Source organism: Tachypleus tridentatus, chromosome 10 (assembly GCF_004210375.1).
Source record: "Tachypleus tridentatus isolate NWPU-2018 chromosome 10, ASM421037v1, whole genome shotgun sequence".
Classification (NCBI taxonomy): Eukaryota; Metazoa; Arthropoda; class Merostomata; order Xiphosura; family Limulidae; genus Tachypleus; species Tachypleus tridentatus.
Genome location: NC_134834.1, coordinates 166,799,265 through 166,818,658, shown reverse-complemented (window position 1 = coordinate 166,818,658; position 19,394 = coordinate 166,799,265). Strand labels below are relative to the sequence as shown.

The 19,394-nt window shown below is 35.6% G+C and overlaps 1 protein-coding gene across 5 annotated transcripts in view; it reads right to left on the bottom strand.

The window, feature by feature from the left end:
* Dhps (Deoxyhypusine synthase) overlaps nt 1-18,974 on the bottom strand; it is a 29,777-nt gene extending 10,803 nt beyond the window's left edge. The window contains exons 1-5 of one of the 5 annotated variants that reach the window (XM_076465129.1): nt 18,849-18,974; nt 17,177-17,400; nt 16,568-16,732; nt 15,684-15,787; nt 3,014-3,128 (exon numbers count right to left, since the gene is read on the bottom strand). In XM_076465129.1, the coding sequence (XP_076321244.1) occupies nt 3,014-3,128; nt 15,684-15,787; nt 16,568-16,732; nt 17,177-17,377 (585 nt within the window). In that variant the 5' untranslated portion in view covers nt 17,378-17,400; nt 18,849-18,974. Of the gene's footprint in view, nt 1-3,013; nt 3,129-15,683; nt 15,788-16,567; nt 16,733-17,176; nt 17,401-18,733 lie in introns of all 5 variants that reach the window. The other 4 variants (XM_076465130.1, XM_076465131.1, XM_076465132.1 and 1 more) reach the window with 4 other exon arrangements.
* Nucleotides 18,975-19,394: the final 420 nt, after the last annotated feature.

Genomic DNA, 19,394 nt, shown 5'->3' with positions numbered 1-19,394 from the left:
GTGAATGGATCAGTAACCCTACCAACAATCTTTAGAGAATGATAAGATCATTTTGCTCCAAAACAACTGACAACAGAAGTGCCCCAAAATTAACTTTGAAAAGGTAAGGAAATAATTATATGTTCCTTAGTATTAACATTTCACTACTTAATATATCATTATTACAGTAATTATGGAACACATGCATTCTTCTATGCAAGACATCAAGTTTTATTTTGAATAAAATGAAGTGTCATTGACATTGGATTAAAGTCTCCAGTTTCCATTCAGAAGCATAATCCCTATTATGTTTTTATTTTTATTATCATTGCTATCCATAACATATCTGTATTTCTCTATGTTACTAATTAAATTGAGAATCATAATGTTAACATGCAAGTGAAATTTTGTAACTGCTTCAAGATTTCAGTGAAGTATTTATGGCTGTTGATATGAAATATTATCAAATATTTATAAGTTTATTGAACTTGGTGTTTAAAAGAACCAACTTAAATACTGGAAAGATATTTGTGCTTAAAAATGATGCATCTTTTCTACAAGAGATTATATGCAACACCACAGTTTCTTTACAGAACATGACTGAAGTGAATTTTATTAATGATTTTATTTCATATACATCACAGAAATTTCATTGCTTAAAAATTACGAATCACATTTACTGAGCAGATTAATTATTTTGTGGAATATTAAGTTTATTTTAGTTACCAATACACTGTAAGGCACATGTTAGGATATCAAATAAAATTTAGTTTATGAAGTGTGTAAAAAAGGGCACAAAAAATGTAAATAGTTGAGTTGAGGATTTGTGTTATTTGCCAAGCATTCTACCTTAGTATGCTTTTACTAAAGCAATATTTTCTTGTTTATTTTTTTATTTCTTATATATTGTAGAAGGACAGCAAAGCAAAAGCAAAGTATGGCAGTTCCATTTTAAAATTGACCCTGCTACAGTGAATGCATTATCTGATCTGCAAGATTTTACAATGAAAGGAAAATAGAAAAATGCATCAATGTCCAGAATCACTTGATTGGTGATTTAATCACCATGGTTAAAATGAGAAAGCACAAACAAAGAGAAAAAAGCAGTAAATTTGCACAAAGTGCTGGAAATAAACCTAAACTGTTGGAAGTATCAGATAAGACAAAAAAGGGGTAACAAATGAACCTAGATCTCAAGCAATTGATAAAAAACTCTTAGAAATTATTGTAACAGAAGATCAGATATTTACTGTAGCATCTGATGTTGGTTTTTAATGCACTGGAACCAAAGTACAATGTAAAAATTAAAATATTTTACTACACATGCATGTTTAAAATATAATGAGAAATGCCAACATAAAATGCTGGCCATTGTTGGTCAGGACTAACAGAATCCCACATGAGTCTGACAGCTTATTGGATTGGCAATGACTGGTGAATAATTTCATCTTATTTTAATATGTGGATCACATACTTCTGAGTACATAAGACAGACTTCTATGGATATACTGAATTGCTGGGTGATCAGTATAGATCAAGTACTGCTAGTTTTGAGAGACATGGGAGAAAACAGTGAAAGGGATGAATTGGACATGTCTAGTCTAATCTAAGATATACTGCTCAAACTATAGCCTGTGATTAATAATGGTATTTCTAGCTATTCTACAACAAAGTATCTAAACAATGTGTACAGAATATGCAGGAAGAGCTTGGTCTTCCTGAAGATTGTATAGTACAGTCTATTCCATCTTGATGCAATTCAACATTGCGCATGCTACCTATAACAGCAGAGCAGAAACATGCACTTAATATTTAATGCAATTAGATATTGTTTCACATCTAATAAAAACTTTTATTCTAGTTGAAGATATTACCTTAAAAATGAGAAAAACTGATGCCTTTGTGTCTTGAATAATTTATAATTTACTATGTCATTGTCCTCAAACAACTACTTCATGAAGAATGATCTTCCTTTACAAGGATTCAGATTATGCACAGCACAGTTCTCTGAAACAGAATGTGAGAGAGCTGTGGTATTTGCAAGTGCACTTGACTCCCACTTATTATGAAGGACTCACATTTTCATTTGTTGATAATTTAATGAAGACCTAGGCATGACTTATGGAAAATGGAAGAGTGAGGCTGTGACACCTTTAAAGTTTGATGACTGATCAAGAACATAATCCAAAGAGATGAAGAATGGAAGATCCATCCACAAGTGTATTACACAGTATATATGACAGTCTTCTTGGAACAAAAAAAGAAACTGAAAACTGAAGTGGATGTTAGACTAGAGGAACTCACTGATCTGTATTTAAAAAATATTCATATACACTATAAAAGTAGTATGCCATTGGAGTAGTGAGAAGTAAATAGTAATTAATACATACCACTAGCACTACTGGCAAGAAAATTTATCTGTATTGCACCTTCTTCAGTACCAAATAAACATGACTCCAGCATTGTTGGCCATACTTATGTTTAAAGAAGAGTAAAGATGGTGAGAATGCTGAAAAAATTACTTTTCTGCATTACAGCCTGCAGATCTTAAAATGGAACTGTCATCAGAAATCAGAAAAAGAACAAAAAATAAGTCTGCTAAGACTTCAAACAAATCTGACAAAAGAAGAACTGGAGAGGAACCTAATTGCATTCTTTCTGTGTAATGGTCACAGTTAAGAAAGCATCCAGTTGCTGTGCTTATCTTGTTTATTTTTTAATTAAATACACAAAAACTGTTTTGTGTTCTTAACTCTAGAATGCCAGAATTTAAAACCAGTCACCAGACAGTAGTAGTGATGTAATTTTGGTTTAATATTTACTTTCTTTATTGAGGTGAATCATTATGTTGAAATACTACATTGAAATGTTGAAAATGATATCTAAAGCAACTGCATTAATTATGAACAACTTTCTATATTACTTCGCAGATGAATTTCAAATACAAAATCCTTATATTTTAGTAATTCTAAAAAGACAGAATTTGATTTCAAAGAACAAAGAAATAAATTCTTCAGAATAAAAGAACACTCACAGCTAATTTCTGTTCTTCAAGCATTCTTGAAAGAATTGGAATAATCCATGTCTCAAATTTACAATAATTATCATTTGGAACCAGAAGGTTGCCTATTCTGTTAATCCCTTTCTCTCTACAAGGAGAAACAAAAGTTTTATTTCCTTAGGAATATATGAACTTCATGACTACTGTTTTATGTCCTCAACATGCAGCATCTAAAACTACATGTTAATGCACTAAATGCATTGGTACAATTGACATTTGAAACCATTTGTACTTTACGAGACTTCATAATTACAAAACTAAAGAAAAACAAGACAACTTACACTAAAAATACATCATTCATTCACTGTTAAAACCATGGTTATAAATAAATGATATATTTGTGAAATGTACAATTGTTTTGTTTTTCATCAATTTTCTAACATTGATATAAACGTCTTGAGAAACAAAAATACAGCAGTAACAAAAAACATGCAATCTTGAAACAAAGTTTATTTCAAAATCAAAGAAGTTAAAAAATTCAAACATAAGAAACAGCAATGGAATAAAAAGTAATAAAAAATAATCCCCTCCACTTAAACAATTAAAATAAAACACCTACATGCTTATTCAACCAAAGTTTACAGTGCTTAAAACTAACAGCTGAGGCTAACGCAAGTCATCAAAAATTAATTCTACAAGTTGTAAACTTAAGGTATCATTAAACTGCACTTGTATTTCAAAAGTGCAAACTTACTACTCTAAATACTGAAATTCATATATCCAACCTTCTTACTTCATATTCAGAGAAGTTAGTCTCAGGCAATTTGTCCAAACCTTTAATCTTGAACATTAGGAATCAAATCAGTTGATCTCTAGAACTTTAAACCTCTCCTTCTAGCTAAAATTTTAAAAATTAGTTAGCATTCCAGTAAATGTCTCCACACCTTTTGCTATGCGATCTTCTTTCTATAGTAAGGTGAGCCAAATTGTAAAATGCACTTAAAATACACTAGACTAACAAGTCTATTATTATTATTTTAAAGTTCCTACATATAAAACTAAGTTTTATCTTTGCTTTTTTTTCACCATCCCAGCTAAACATTTTAGGTGTAAGGTTTTATAAACAATCTCATAAAAAAAATTTTCTCCTTTAGGGAAATCATACTAAGTCAGCATATCCCAAACCTTCTCAGTTCACATTGACCTTAGTGTCTCGACAATTTCTTCACAGTGCCCCTAGGCAAAAAGAAAAACCTCAGTTCCATTTATTAAGTAATTAATGTCCAAACAACTTAATACTTAAGAAGTACTTACGTCCTAACAACTTAATACTTAAGAAGTACTTACGTCCTAACAACTTAGTAGCCATTTGAAAGAATAATACATGTAAATTAAATGTAAAAACAATATGTATTTCATTTTTAAATAACCACAATTACTAATGGGATGTGCGCACCTGTTGGGCACTGCACAGCTTCTTAAACCGGGGAATCAGATTGGACACAGCTACTCTCATTTCCTGTTCCACATTCATTTTTATGCAGTACTTGCTTCTTATAACAGGAACTGCCAAAAATCCAGCTTTGCAGAGATATCACGTCGCAAATGAAATTAGGATTCGCTGAGCTTTAGCACTTAGCAGCGGATATTCATCTTTTATTGATATCCAAAACTCATTTAGTTCCATGGTGCCAAATTTTGTTTTTAAAGTCTTGACACAAGACAGCTCAATTAGATTTTCATCTTCTGCAGAAGTAAATTCCAATGGGGCCTTAGCCTTTTCTTGGATCCAAGCAAACTTCACCATATCTTCTGGAAAGTAATTTTCAAACCATTCACTGAGCTGTGTTAGGTGCTCCTTAAAAATAGATTTTAGTTCGTGGGTCAAATCAACTTCATTGGATGTAACAAACTGTCACAACAGGGAGAAACAGTCTGCCAATATCTTAATTCATTTTTCTTCTTCATAGCAGTAACTTTTTTCTGAACCTTCTCTGCAAGTTTCAGAATGTGCATGTTGCTTCCCTACAGAGAGAGATTCAACACATTCAGTTTTTTGAAGAGATTATACAGTTTGATTGATTGATTTAGTGTTTTATGGCACAAAGCAGCTAGGCTATCTGCGCCAAACGTCCGTTAAAAAGGTAAAAATAAAGTAAATGTAGTAAAATACATAAAAGGAAATGAAGGTAAAACAAAACATTATTGAAAAACAGAAAAAGTATAAAACCAATGTTAACACCTAGTCTACAATGTTAAGATAGAAGGCAGAGTATAAGAAGTTGCAAGGTATTTACTCTAGCAAAAAGGTAATGGTCATAACCCGCCAGGAAGACTAACAGGTAAGTTCAAGAACCACCGCCAGTCACCTGAAGTTGGCCTTTCCAGTCCTGGTTCCGGGTTATGTGTCATAGCAGCCATTATCAAAATGTAAAATAAGAAAAGTGTTAAAAGACACAAAGCAAAATCGTAATAATGAGTAGACAAATGTCCAGTAAAAGGGTAAAAGTCAAGTAAATGGAGTAAAATTTGTAAAAGTAAATGAAGGTAAAAACAAAACAGCAATTAAAACAGAAAATGGCGTAAATCCGATGTTGACATCCAGTCTACAAAGTTGTAAAGTATTTACTCTAGCAAAATGGTAATTATCATAACCCACCAGGAAGACTAACAGGTAAGTTCAAGAACCACCGTCAGTCACCTGAAGTTGGCCTTTCCAGTCCTGGTTCCGGGTTATGTGTCATAGCAGCCAGTATCAAAATGTAAAATAATAGAAGTTTTAAAAGACACATAGCAAAATCGTAATAATGAGTAGCCAAATGTCCAGTAAAAGGGTAAAAGTCAAGTAAATGGAGTAAAATTTGTAAAAGTAAATGAAGGTAAAATAAAACAGCAATGAAAACGGAAAATGGCATCAAACCAATGTTGACATCCAGTCTACAAAGTTGTAAAGGACTACCTGTAGCAGAATGGTAATGATCACAACCTGCCAGGAAGACTAACAGGTAAGTATAAGAATCACCGTCAGTCACCTGAAGTTGGTCTTTCCAGTCCTGGTTCCAGGTTATGTGTCATTATGGCCAGCACTAAAAGGTAAAGTAGTAAAAGTGTTAAATGACATGCAGCAAAAGTGTAATAACAACTCGCCAGGATGACTAACGAGTAGTTCAAACAGGAGCGTTAGTCACCTGAAGTTGGCCTTTCCAGTCCTGGTGTCGAGTTATTTAATGTTCTGGCCATCTTCCAATGTCAAATTGTACTAGAGAGAATGAAATTGTGAAAAGGGAACCACAATTAAAAAGCTTTAATGAATAAATATCCAACACTTAAATGCGATTAAAAAGATTAATGGGCATTAAAAAACTAAAAACTTTATCAAGGTGGACAGAGTCACCATCACCAATAACACTGTCCAATGTTACAGACTGACCCTGGGAAAAAACGTTTAAAATAGTGCCGTTGTTGAGAGTAGTAACAATGGCAAGAAAGTAAAATGTGGCTCACAGTGATTTGAGTGTTACACAAACTACACACTGGTGCAACAGTTCCAGATAAAAGAAATTGATGAGTTAAAAAACTGTGACCAATGCGTAGTCTAGTTAGAACAACTACCTCCTTCCAAACTTTACGGAAGCTAGATGGCCAAAGCCCAATATAGGGTTTTATTTGAAAAAGCTTGTTGTCGTGTTGCTCACTCCAAGTGGACTGCCAGCTGGCATGGAGTCGAGCCTTGAATACAAAACCATAGTCCATGTACGGAATAGGCACACTGGTGATAGTGCCAAAGCAGATAGATTTAGCTGCCGTGTCTGCAAGCTCGTTCCCGCGAATACCAACATGGCCTCATATCCAGAAAAACTGGATAGAAGTAGCAGTTAATGAGAAATGGGCCAGTTAGTTTTGAATATCAGCGAGAACAGGGTGTGAGCCAATGTGTAGCAATTCCAGGGTCAGTATAGAACTAAGCGAGTCAGTATAAATAGTGCAGTTGGAATACTGCTCAGCTGCAATATGATCCAGGGCAAGAGATATGGCATACAGTTCAGCAGTGAGCACAGAAGCTGTAGAGGGGATTCTGCGCGCAACTACCGAACCGCAGCAAACCATAGCAGAGCCCACTGAATTACCTGATTTGGAACCATCTGTATAAATGGGAACGGAATGATTGTTCGAAAGATGTTCATTAAATAAAAGACGGTACTTCCAATCTGGAGTATCTGCCTTTTTTAAATGACTGAAAAAAAGGTCACATTTGGGGGCTGTAATAAGCCATGGTGGGATGGGCTGACCTGTGGAATCTGCAATGTTATCCAAGGACAGACCCAATTGCACCCGGATGCGAAGGCCAAATGGAGCAATGGCAGATCGTCTGTTCTGAAAAAGTACGGCCACCGAGGAAGGAAAACACATCCCCAGGTGGGATGCTTTGGTAAGGTGTGAAGTTTCGAAGAATATTGTAAAGATAGTTGCAAATGACAAAGGTGCAAAGAAGGTTCATGAGACTCTATGTATAAGCTCTGAACAGGGGAAGTGCAGAAAGCCCCAGTGCAGAGTTGAAGTTCTTGATGATGAATGGGGTCCAGCATCTTTAAGGCCGAGGGTCTGGCAGAGCCATAGACCATTGATCCATAGTCGAGTTTTGATCGAATAAGAGCACGATATAACTTTAACATTGAACATCGATCTGCTCCCCAACTGGTAGAAGAGAGGACACGGAGGATGTTCAGTGCTCTTGTGCATTTGAACCGAAGCTGCTTTAAGTGTGGTATAAAGATCAGCTTACGGTCAAAGATAAGCCCCAAGAACTTGGTCTCAGGAACTACTGGCAGCTAAACTTCACCGATATGAAGTTCAGGATCAGGGTGAATACCCCATTGGCGGCAAAAGTGCATGCATACGGTTTTAGAGAAAGAGAAATTAAAGCCGTTCGCCATAGTCCACTTCAGTACACGATTGAGGGCAGTTTGTAGTTGCCGCTCAATATATCTTATGTTCGACGACTGACATGAGATGTGAAAGTCGTCAACATACAGCCCATTCGCAATAGTGAGAGGGAGTTGTTCAGTGATGGCATTTATCTTTATACTGAAAAGTGTGACACTCAAAACACAGACTTGAGAGACTCCAAGTTCCTGTACAAAAGAACGGGAAAGTGTCGAACCCACACGAACTTGGAATCTCCTGTCCATTGAAAATTTTTTTAATAAACATGGGTAAATGGCCACATAACCCATATATATGGAGGTCTCGCAAAACGCCATACCTCCATGTTATGTCGTAAGCCTTCTCAATATCAAAGAATATTGATACAAGATGTTGACGTTTGAGAAAGGCTTCTCTGATTGATGTTTCAAGACGAATTAGGTGGTCTGTGGTGGAGTGCTGTCGTTGGAACCCACACTGAGTTGGCGAGAGGAGGTTGTTTGATTCAAGGAACCAAACAAGACGAGCGTTAATCATCCTTTCTAAGGTCTTACAGAGACAGCTCGTCAAAGCAATTGGACAGTAGTTTGAAGGAATCTTGGGATCTTTCCCTGGCTTAGAGAAAGGTAAAATAATAGCCTGGCACCAAGCACCAGGAAAAACATTCTCCTGCCAGATCCAGTTAAAGACAATCAGAAGGACATCAAGAGAAGCAGGAGATAGATGGTTCAGCATGTCATAATGAACATCATCAGGTCCAACAGATGTACTGGCAGACCGATGAAGGGCCATTTTCAGTTCCACCAATGTAAAGGGACAATTATAGTCAAAGAAACAGTCAGTTCGAAAGGAAAGAGGTGAACGCTCTGCCCGAGTCTTGATAGCCAAGAAGGTGGAGGAACTAGCAGAAGTGCTAGATACCCAGCAAAAGCTTTCACCTAGAGTATCAACGATGCTCCCGGACATCAGCCACCTCCTGACCATCAGAGAGTAAGATGGAGAGGGGGACGGAATTGTTGTGCCCATTAACTTTTCGAATCCTGTCCCATATGATCTTGTAACTAGTGGTAGAAGATATGCTAGTTGTGAACTTAATCCAAGATTCCTTCTGGTTTTGACGTCTTACCCACTGAGCATGTGCATGGGCCCGTTGGAAAGCGACGCGTTTTGAAAGTGTGGGATATCTACGAAAAGTATCCCAGGCCCGTTTTTGAGCCTTCCGTGCTAAGTGGCAAGCAGGATTCCACCACGGACGAGGATATCGTGGAAAACGTGTTGAGGTTTTAGGAATACACTGAGCAGCTGCTTGTATAATACAGCCAGTTACCACTGCCACACAGTCGTCTATTGATGGCTGATTTATGATGGCAGGATCTACAGAGCGACCCCTCCCATCAATAACAGCACTTTCCAAGAGGGGATGATGTCCATTAAAGTCCCCCCAGGATTAGAAATGGAGACGGCAACTGTTCAACGAGAGCATCAAGGTCTGATTGATCATATGTCTCTCCAGGGGACAGGTAGAGAGAACAAACAGTGATGGTATGACCCAAGGAAACACGGATGGCTACGGCCTCCAAGGGTGTGTTGAGTGACAAAGACAGGGTGGGCACATGCTGATCAACCAATAGTGCCACCCCACCATGTACTCGTCCATCACACAGCCTGTCATTTCTGTACAGAGAAAACTGCCGAATGGAGACTGTATCAGCGGGTTTGAGAAATGTTTCTTGTAAGGAAAGACAAACAGGATGGTAGGAAGCAATCAGTGTTTTGATATCATCCAGATTAGAACATAAGCCTTGACAGTTCCATTGTATCAAGGTGGCCATTTGTAATGACAGGTAGGTGAAGTGGTTGGAGAACCCTTCTGTTTACGACCATGTCTTTTTCCTTACTGTCCTTAGTCGGAGGAGGTCTATCAACCTCCATGGATCCTGCCCTGGGTCGAGTGGGCAGGTCTTTGTTATTGGAAGGGGATTCCAGTGACTGAGGACGTAAATGAATGATTGTTTTGCCTCTTGGGGTGGAAGAAAAAGATGTATCAGAAGAAATGCCTGTATTTGAAACTGAAGGAAGTGGATCTTGAGGTTTGTTGGAAGATATGGGAGGAACAGAGGTGTGGAAGTCGATTCATCAACCTTTTTAACCACGGAGGTCAAAAGGCTTTTCATTTGTTTTGAAAACGATTCTCTTGGAGGCACAGAGAGATCTGTCTGCACTTCCACTGTAGTTGTGGAATGAAGTGCAGCAGCGTATGTCCGAGATGGAGTGGTGGGCAGCAATTTCTGAGCCTCAGGATAACTAATGTTATGTATCGTTTTCAAACGCTGCACCTCTTTTTCCTCCAACCATTTTGGGCAAGAACGAATGTAGGAGGGGTGAGAACCCTTGCAGTTGATGCAATGTGGGTCCATGTCACATTCATAGGCATCGTGGTCCTTGCCCCCACAATGAGCACATGTCAGGGAACCACGACATGAAGTCTTTGAGTGGCCGAATCTCTGACATTGGAAACATCGAAGAGGTTTGGAATGTATGGCCATACTCTGCAAATGAGATAACCTGCCTTGATGGTGGCAGGTACACGTGATGAAGTAAATGTCAAAATGAGGGTATTTGTTGGCAGTGTAACTCCATCTTTGCGAGTGGAGATGGGCCTCACTGCAGAAACTCCTTGAGTGGAGAGACCAGCAAGAATCTCTGACTCGGGGACGTTCTTCAAATCCCTCTCAACACTAACTCCTCGTGATGAATTCAAAGTAGCATGAGGTGCAACCTCAATAGTTATGTCCCCAATTGCCTTTGAATTCAAGAGGAGTTCACTGTGTTGGGATGTGGATGTTTCAACCAATATGTCTCCAGATCGAAGCTTCTTTACTGACTTTGGAGAGCCAGCAAGTCCCTCTAGTCCCTTCTGAATAAAAAAGGGAATAATTGCCCAAAGGTTTTTCCAAAAGAAAATGTAATATAAGAAAATGAGGTACGTGTGTTACAGATGTTGAAGATTGCTGTTCAGAGTCTTCAAGACGTGGTCGCTTACCCATTGACTGTTTTTTCACTATTTTATTTAAATTTTTTGAAGGAGGATCCATAGGAAAAAAAGAAAAATTTCGGTACCCACTGACCCCACCCACCATGGAGCCCTACAAGGGGACACACTACAAAGTCATGCAAAGACAATGCACCAACGCCAGGGTTTCGTGAGCACTATACCCAAACACCAGCATCAGGCACAATGTCCACAACACCGTTGAGAACTTCCAACACTGGTACTTGGTTGACTCTAGCCCAAGTGGACCAGCCGATTGACCCAAGGGGGCCACCCAAAGGCCGTCCGTCTACAGGAATTCAAGGCCAAAGTGGTGTGTTAGGGTTGTACCCCTTAACCACAAGGATCCTCTCCTCCCCTTGATGGGTCACCACACACGGCAAACACGTGGGTGGATGTTTAGGTCCCAGAGCAGGTAACCATACAGAACAGAACCTTCCCTGGGAGGTCCCCTCACCACGTACAGGAATCCACACCAAGGGGAGAGATTATACAGATTTGCTAATTTTGACAAAGAATCAGTATCCAAGAAGTGCTTTGCATGTTCAGGTTCTAAGATAAGAGTAAAGTTCCCGTCATAATTCGAAACACATGGGACAGTATATTCCCACGGGAGAGCCATCATGAGCTGCAGTAATAAAACAATGATGAGTGCTCAGATCCCATATCACTATATAGTTTTTTAAAATACCTCACCTTCTGTGGCTGAGTTTTTATAAAGTTTACCACTTTCAACTCATTTTCCAGGACTAGGTTCAGTGGAGGACTCGCATGCTTTGATACAAGGACTTCACTCTGGATTATGCAGTGAGTCCACAGTGCATCAAGAGCTTTGCTTCATAGGAGTGCCTGCATTCCTCCATAATAGCCAGACATAGAACAACTACCATCGGTACAGATGCCAATGCACTAAGTCCAGTCTAAGTTGTTTTCACACACAAAAGTGTCAAGAATCTCAAACAAGTCTTGAGCCTTTGTACCTGCAATGATACTTTAACAAAAGAGGTCTTCCACAATTCTGTCACTATCCATGAACCTTGTGTAGCAAACCAAACGAGCATCCTTGTTAATATCTAGCTGTAACCCAAATTCCTTCCCTTTCATTTTCTCAATTAACCGACCATTGAGGTCTTTGGCCATGTGTTGGATTCTACAAGTGATAGCATTGTTGGATAAAAGCACCTTTGAAAGCAGTCTTCCCATAGATTCATCAACCATAATGATCACTATATCCACTGCAGCCAGTAAAATCAGTTCTTCTGCAATGGTGTGAGGCTTTTTATATTTTGCGATACTACATACCACCTTGTAGTATGCTAGCAAAGCATTGCTTGGTATTGGATGCTTGTTTCAAAATTTTCCTTTCTGTTCTTTTAATTCTTTTAACTTTCTGGTAAAATAATCAGAGGATTTACTAGCCATGTTAGGATGACTGGTCCCTAAGTGGTGTTTTAGTTTCCTTGGAAGCATGCACTCTGGAGCCAAAACATTTAGACATAACACACACACCAGACACTCTTCATGATTGACATCTACTGAAGTAAAATTAAAATCTAGATAACTGTAGTCATATTTCCAATATTTCCTTTTCTTCACTCCCACACTTTTTACTAAAGTTCAAAAATCTTTCAATTTTTATACACAAGGACTAAAAATCAAAAAAATAATTCACTGAACTTTGATAGATCTCACAGACACTTGATCACAACACCTTTCAGCTATTTTGATTACTGACAGATCTGAAGAGTCGACAGGTATTTATATACAAAATCTAAGAAACAAAAAACTCAAAAAGTTATTGGCCTAGCAGAAAGGTAAACAAAAACATTCGAAAATGTCATCGAAAGGAATGTAGTGAGATCTAATGTTAAAACTGTGAACTACCTTGAGCTAGTAGTTTACAAAGTGTTCAACAGATGTCAACATTGGTGTGTTTCCTTCGAAAATTTGAAATATCCCGCAGCACCCCTGTGAGTTTGCCGTAGCGAACAATTTGGGAACCATTATACTAAGTTAATGTATTAACCCTTTCATTACCAAAGTAACTTACATCCTTGTTTGAGCTGGGTAAAATGGGTATTCCTCTGTTTAGTAATGACAATCCCAGTTCATAACAGCACTTCTTGATATGGATTTGAAGAACAGTTGACAGGTCAGTGCGATAGCATATGATTTTATGAGAAATACCTTCCTCTTTCAGGTGGATTACTTGTCAGTTTTTCAAATCATTTATATGACCTTTTACAAACAAATTCCAACACAATTCAAAATTAATCTATATACATAAAGCACAAAAGTATGTGTGTTTGTCTGTTATCTAACTCTTCCAGGTCATTGGGCCAATCTAAACCAAACTCTTTCCCCTTTATTGTTATTGACACAAATTAATGTAAACTATATTCAATGATGGCACACAAATATATATCTCAGAGTGAGGTAGCATTCCCTATGGAGAAATGAATGAAAAAATATGGCCACCTCAATTGTAATAATACATAAACTCAGATGAACTTTATACTACAACAGCTAACATAATGCAAATATGAAGAACCATTTCTTGAGCTATATACCCACTTTCTACTTTGACATGACCTTTCAACTTCATCCTGAATGACACTTATGCAGCCAATGGTCATCAATTAATTACTAGCAAGAAACAACATGGAAGAATATTAGGAGGTGGGCATTGAAAGAGGGTAACCAAAACACCCCCACTGCAACTACTTTTTCTGCAACCTCTGCCTGCAAAGTTTCCCTGACCATTGTATGGTATATATCACATTTCAAGTGTGTAGATAGAGTTATTATGACTCGTACAGAACTTTTGGTGAGATAGTAATGAATAGTGTAATAATATGTTAGGTTATAAATAAACTGCGAGAAAATGAAGATTTTTAAGTTGTTTATCATAACATCCATCCCAACATTTTCTTGAGTTCATAACCCAGACAAAAGCCATGCACTTCAACTTGTAGAGATAAAATCAAGCAAAGAAACATTGTATATTCTTTACCTTCATGGATACCTGAAATTGGATAAACTGTATATTATGACACTAAAATAAAAAAACAACAGTGAATAATTTAATTCCCTCTCACATGTGACACAGGATTATTTTCATCACTACTGAAGCTACTTTATAAACAAACTTAGGCTAAATAAAAAGGGAAAGTTTGTATAATAACAAAATGTGAAGATGAATAAACATTAGAGACATATAATACACGATTATTAAAAACAATATGTCAAACTTGTATGTTTACTCTTTTACAATTGCATCTTCACTTTAACTACTTTACCTATTTTGTTTCTGGTACTTTTTGAACATCACTGTTTCAATCCTTAAATCAACAATTTTTTTTAATAATATTGTTTGTTCAGTTTTCTCTGTCCATCATGAACATAAATTTGTATAACAGCAATACTCTCCTATTTAAAGCAGCTTAATGAAATACGTAGTTGGTGTATAATGTCCTCTCGGGAAACAATGACAATCTTTAGATGGCTTCTGTTCCTAATATCATTGCTACAAAATTACTGACTACGGGGTGTGTATCTCAGCATGGTAGTCAATATGACACGTATCTAGATATTGATGACATGTTACAATACTTATCTGATTCAGAAGTTTTTACTGATGATTTGTTACAAAGTTTGACAATCTTGTCTGCAGTTTATTATCTGTATTACTAAGAGTTTAATTTAGAACTTCATAATTTAAAGTGCTTATACATATTTTTAGGTTTTTAATATCTGTCTGTTTTATTATTGTTCATTTGTAACATTACTTTACACATGTTTTTGATAAATGAAGACATTTATTGAAACATCAATTTTTATCAAAAGTTACTTCACTAGAAATTATGAGTTTTTCTGTACAAAAGATTTGTAATGTTCACTGGAAGTTTGCCAGATTTAGTGAAGATACATAAATTGTATTGGATGATGTATCACAGCTGCACACCATGACATTCGTATCATATCGCTGTGTTGCCACACCTTTATCATTGACAGTGGTCCAGCATGTATGATCCAAGGTAAATGGCATATCACCTGTTATGTGTATGTTTGAAAAATTTACACAACTACTATATTTGTACCCTGTAGCCATATGGGGAGTCAGTAAACACTAGATTGGAGAGATTACTGAGCTACACCAGAATGGCATAAGATCTGGATTTTATAACTGCACGTGTTTTATATGAAACAATGTGTCATAATAGCATTATAATAATGGCTGTTGTTGTTGTTTTGAATTAAGCACAAAGTTACACAATGGTCTATCTGTGCTCTGCCCACCACGGGTATCGAAACCCAGATTTTAGCGTGTAAGTCCGCAGACATATCGCTGAACCACTGGGGGGCTTATAATAATAGACATATCTGTAGGATTAAACAAAATTGAATAGATTAAATTTAAAACTAATCTTTACTTTATATGTAGTTCGTAACGGTCAGGATAAAAAGCTGCCTGCTTGGGATCTGAGTTTTAGTAGCTCATTTGGTACGTACATCAGTCCCAACACGCTAGGGTGATTCAAGGAAACTGGCTTATAGCAGACTGCTTCTCTTGTTTTTGATTATTACATGATAAATAAAGTTCTAATCTTACCGCAGTTCACTTCCTTTAAGTGAGAAATCTCCCAAGAATGTTGGTGCTGTACATTTTATTAAATCTTCCTTCTCTTGTTTTTGATTATTACATGATAAATAAAGTTCTAATCTTACCGCAGTTCACTTCCTTTAAGTGAGAAATCTCCCAAGAATGTTGGTGCTATACATTTTATTAAATCTTCCTCAACACCCCCTGCTGTAGTCACCAAACAGTCAACCTACAAAATCCAAGAACTGCCTTTACACTTTCTCTTTTTTTCCAAAGCATTATGGAAATTTCATAATTTCACTCCAGGAACTTTGAAGTTTATTGTATTCATAAAAGTGGAATTAATTAATTATTTCTTGGAAATAAACAATTTTGTTTCTTGTCACACCTCTTCCCATTCAAAACTATCTGTGATTAACGGGTTAAAATAACAATTGAGAAGTTTTTAAATCTTTGTCTTCTGTATATTACAAATGAAAACACTAATATGAATTATAAACATTAATCAGATGGATGAAAAAACATTATGAACAAATTTTGTAGTTAATTTATATGAAACATTTGCAGCAACAAAGAGTACATTAACATCTATGATGCTGGTTCAGCTGGGCAAATAACAAGCAACCATTCAAAATCTAGCATAAGACTTACGAACTGTTTCTGTTCATCTATATTAAAAAGTGAAACTATAGTGGAATCCCTCTAAGTGGCCACCCCTTGAAAGCAGTCATTCAATCACAGTCCCTTTTTTTGTTTACATAATCCCTAATTATGTACAGTGGAACCCCTCTAATCAGGCCAGTTTGAAGGTGGCTGCTTTAGAGGGGTTCCACTGTACATAGTGTTGATATACCTGAATAAGGACTATTCATAAGTCAAATATTATTCTGAAACCTTGTTCCTTTAGACCTTTTTCAAAGTGGTTATAATACACTTAAATGTAATTCTTACTCCTAATGACAAGATTTTAAGTCTTAAAATACAATGATTACATATTAACAACATTTACCATTTTATGTTGAACTAAAAAGCGTATCACTTCGCGAACACCTGCAGAAGCCATGTTTGAAGTATATCCAAGAAAAATGGTGCAATTTGTTTTTCTACGAATAAATGGGTCTTCTTCTGTCACATCATCAATTCTATCAGCAGGTGGAGAGTTTCTACATTGTATCTGTCCATAACAAAAATTATATTTTCATTTTAAACATAACTAAAATAATATAGTATTCTATTAAGAGCAATTCATTTTATTTGATAGATTGTTTTATCAAAAATGCCATCAATAATAAGTGATCAATAAGGTACATTGCCACTGACCATATTATATACTACAAGTCCATTCTCTCTCTCTCTCCATATATATATATATATATATATATATATATATATATATATACACACACACACACACATACATTATTTTTTTAAGATCAATTTAACAGTTAAGCAAAAGATTTTAAAATTTCACAATGAAGAAACATTTTAGAATTATGAATAGTAATATAATAAATAATTTTATTTTTATACATTTAAAATGTTTATTCACAACAATATTGAAAATTGACTCATTTGTAAAGTTTTTTTTAAAATCCACAATAACATTAATTTTACTTGCCATATTATTAATTTCTTCAACAGCTTGTCCAAAACTTGTTGCTTGGAAGCCAGTAGTCCTGTATGATTGAAGTAATGCATGGTAATCTATTCCATCATTGAAGTCATATCCTTTTACAGCTATTTTTTCCCCAGGATAGTTTTCACTTTTCTTAAGAACTGCTTCAGTCGCTCTTTTCAAAATTTCAGAATCAGAAGACATTGTTCCATTGAGTCTGTAACTAACTACATGTATGATACAAGAATAAACAAATATTTATATGAATTAAAAGCATAACATTATTAACCTTTTTTAATTTCATTCATATTCATATTTTCTTTCAAACTTTATCATACATGTTCAAACATAACATGTGCACTTAAGAATTTTATTTGGATCTCAGTCATTAACTTAAATCAAATGGGATACTTTACTACTTATTAATTTGAGGTTTTGTTTCAAATATTAGTCTATTAAAGTATTTGAGCAAATAAGAAACATTATGAGTATTTTTATTCCTTTGTACTTGAAGCTTACATCTGTTATCGCAAATGACTTCAAGTATTTTAAACAACAAACAATCTCAAGATGTATGTCACCATGCTAAAAATTAATATTGCCTGCAGCTTTGAATCCAGTCCTTTAAGAAGTTCCTACTGTTTATTTTTGGAACACAGATAACAACAACAACAACAAATTAGAGAATGGGAGAGCATTTAAGAAAGGATAACAGAATTAATAAACTTAATATTCTGAAAATTGTTTAACCTCAAAGTCTAAGTTAAAGAGAGGTCAAGTTCAATCTACAATTTGATCATGTGTTATTAGGTTATACTAGTTTTAAAGAATTCCACCCCTTATCAGTAACCCTGAACACAAGATAATCAAACAACTATAAGCTGAATCTATATCGTAATGAAATGTATCAAACATACTACTGAAGTGAACATCTTTTATAGTAAGTATAAAAAACCTATACACTAATAGGTTAAGTGAAGAAAAAGTGTTACTAGCCATTACATTATGCAGCTATATAATGTGATGAACTAAATAGTGGCCAATGACACTTTTTCTTCACTTCACCTATCCACTGCGAGAGGTTTTCTCATACTGACTATAAAGCATTTTTACACCAACAACTTTTGATAAACTGCCAAACTGAAACTTTAATACAAAATAAAGAACAAAAAAAACTTGAAAAATTAAAATATATTAATGCTATTTTTAAATGTTAAAGCATTAATCACTAATTAGTTAAATACAATATAATATTAAATTTGACTTTTTTCACTTTGCAAACATAAAATGGTAAATTCTTTATAAGGTACATTACTAATAATTAATTACAGTTTAAGTAAAAGTTACTTAAGTAACAAAGTAAAACAAAAGTTATACCGAAGAGGATATTCTAATTCCTAATTCAAACAGACAAGTGAGAAATCAAGAGAAAAGAAAAAAAATTAAGATGTAATGATAACAATTATATATATATAATTAATAGAAAGATTCAACTTTCAGTTCCAAGAACCAAGAATACGTTTACCGGAATTTGAATAATTTTTCGAAAGAATAACTTACATAATACTTAAAGAATTAATACCTGAATGAATTATAGAGCAAATATGAGCTCAGTATAACTAAAGAAAATTAAAAACACTGTTCTATTACTGCTCAAAGTACATAGATATTTTACCTATAACAACTTTACACGACACACGTTCTGCCAAATACGTTTCTAAAATTTACCGAAAGCGACCTCTTCCACGCAGTAAGACATAACTTGCTAATTCTGAGTAGCAATACGAAATGTTTGATTTTGTTTTTGAATTTCGCGCAATGCTACACGAGGGCTATCTATGCTAGCCGTCCCTAATTTAGCAGTGTAAGACTAGAAGAAAAGCAGTTAGTCATCACCACCCACTGCCAACTCTTGGGCTACTCTTTTACCAACGAATAGTGGGATTGATTAAAATTATAACGCCCCACGGCTGAAAGGGAGAGCATGTTCGGTGTGATAGGGATTCGAACTCGCAATTTTTAGATTACGAGTCGAGTGCCTTAACCAGAAATCGAGTTGTTTTGTATTATATCGAACGAAAGTTACTGTTTGTGCAATTATGAGATAATTTTATGTATACGTACATTACAGCTTTATAATGAACTTCAGTTACATTTTTCTAATTCAGGTAATTTTCAATCGATTGCCTAATTGTCAGATTAGATGGTCTGTATTGGAAAC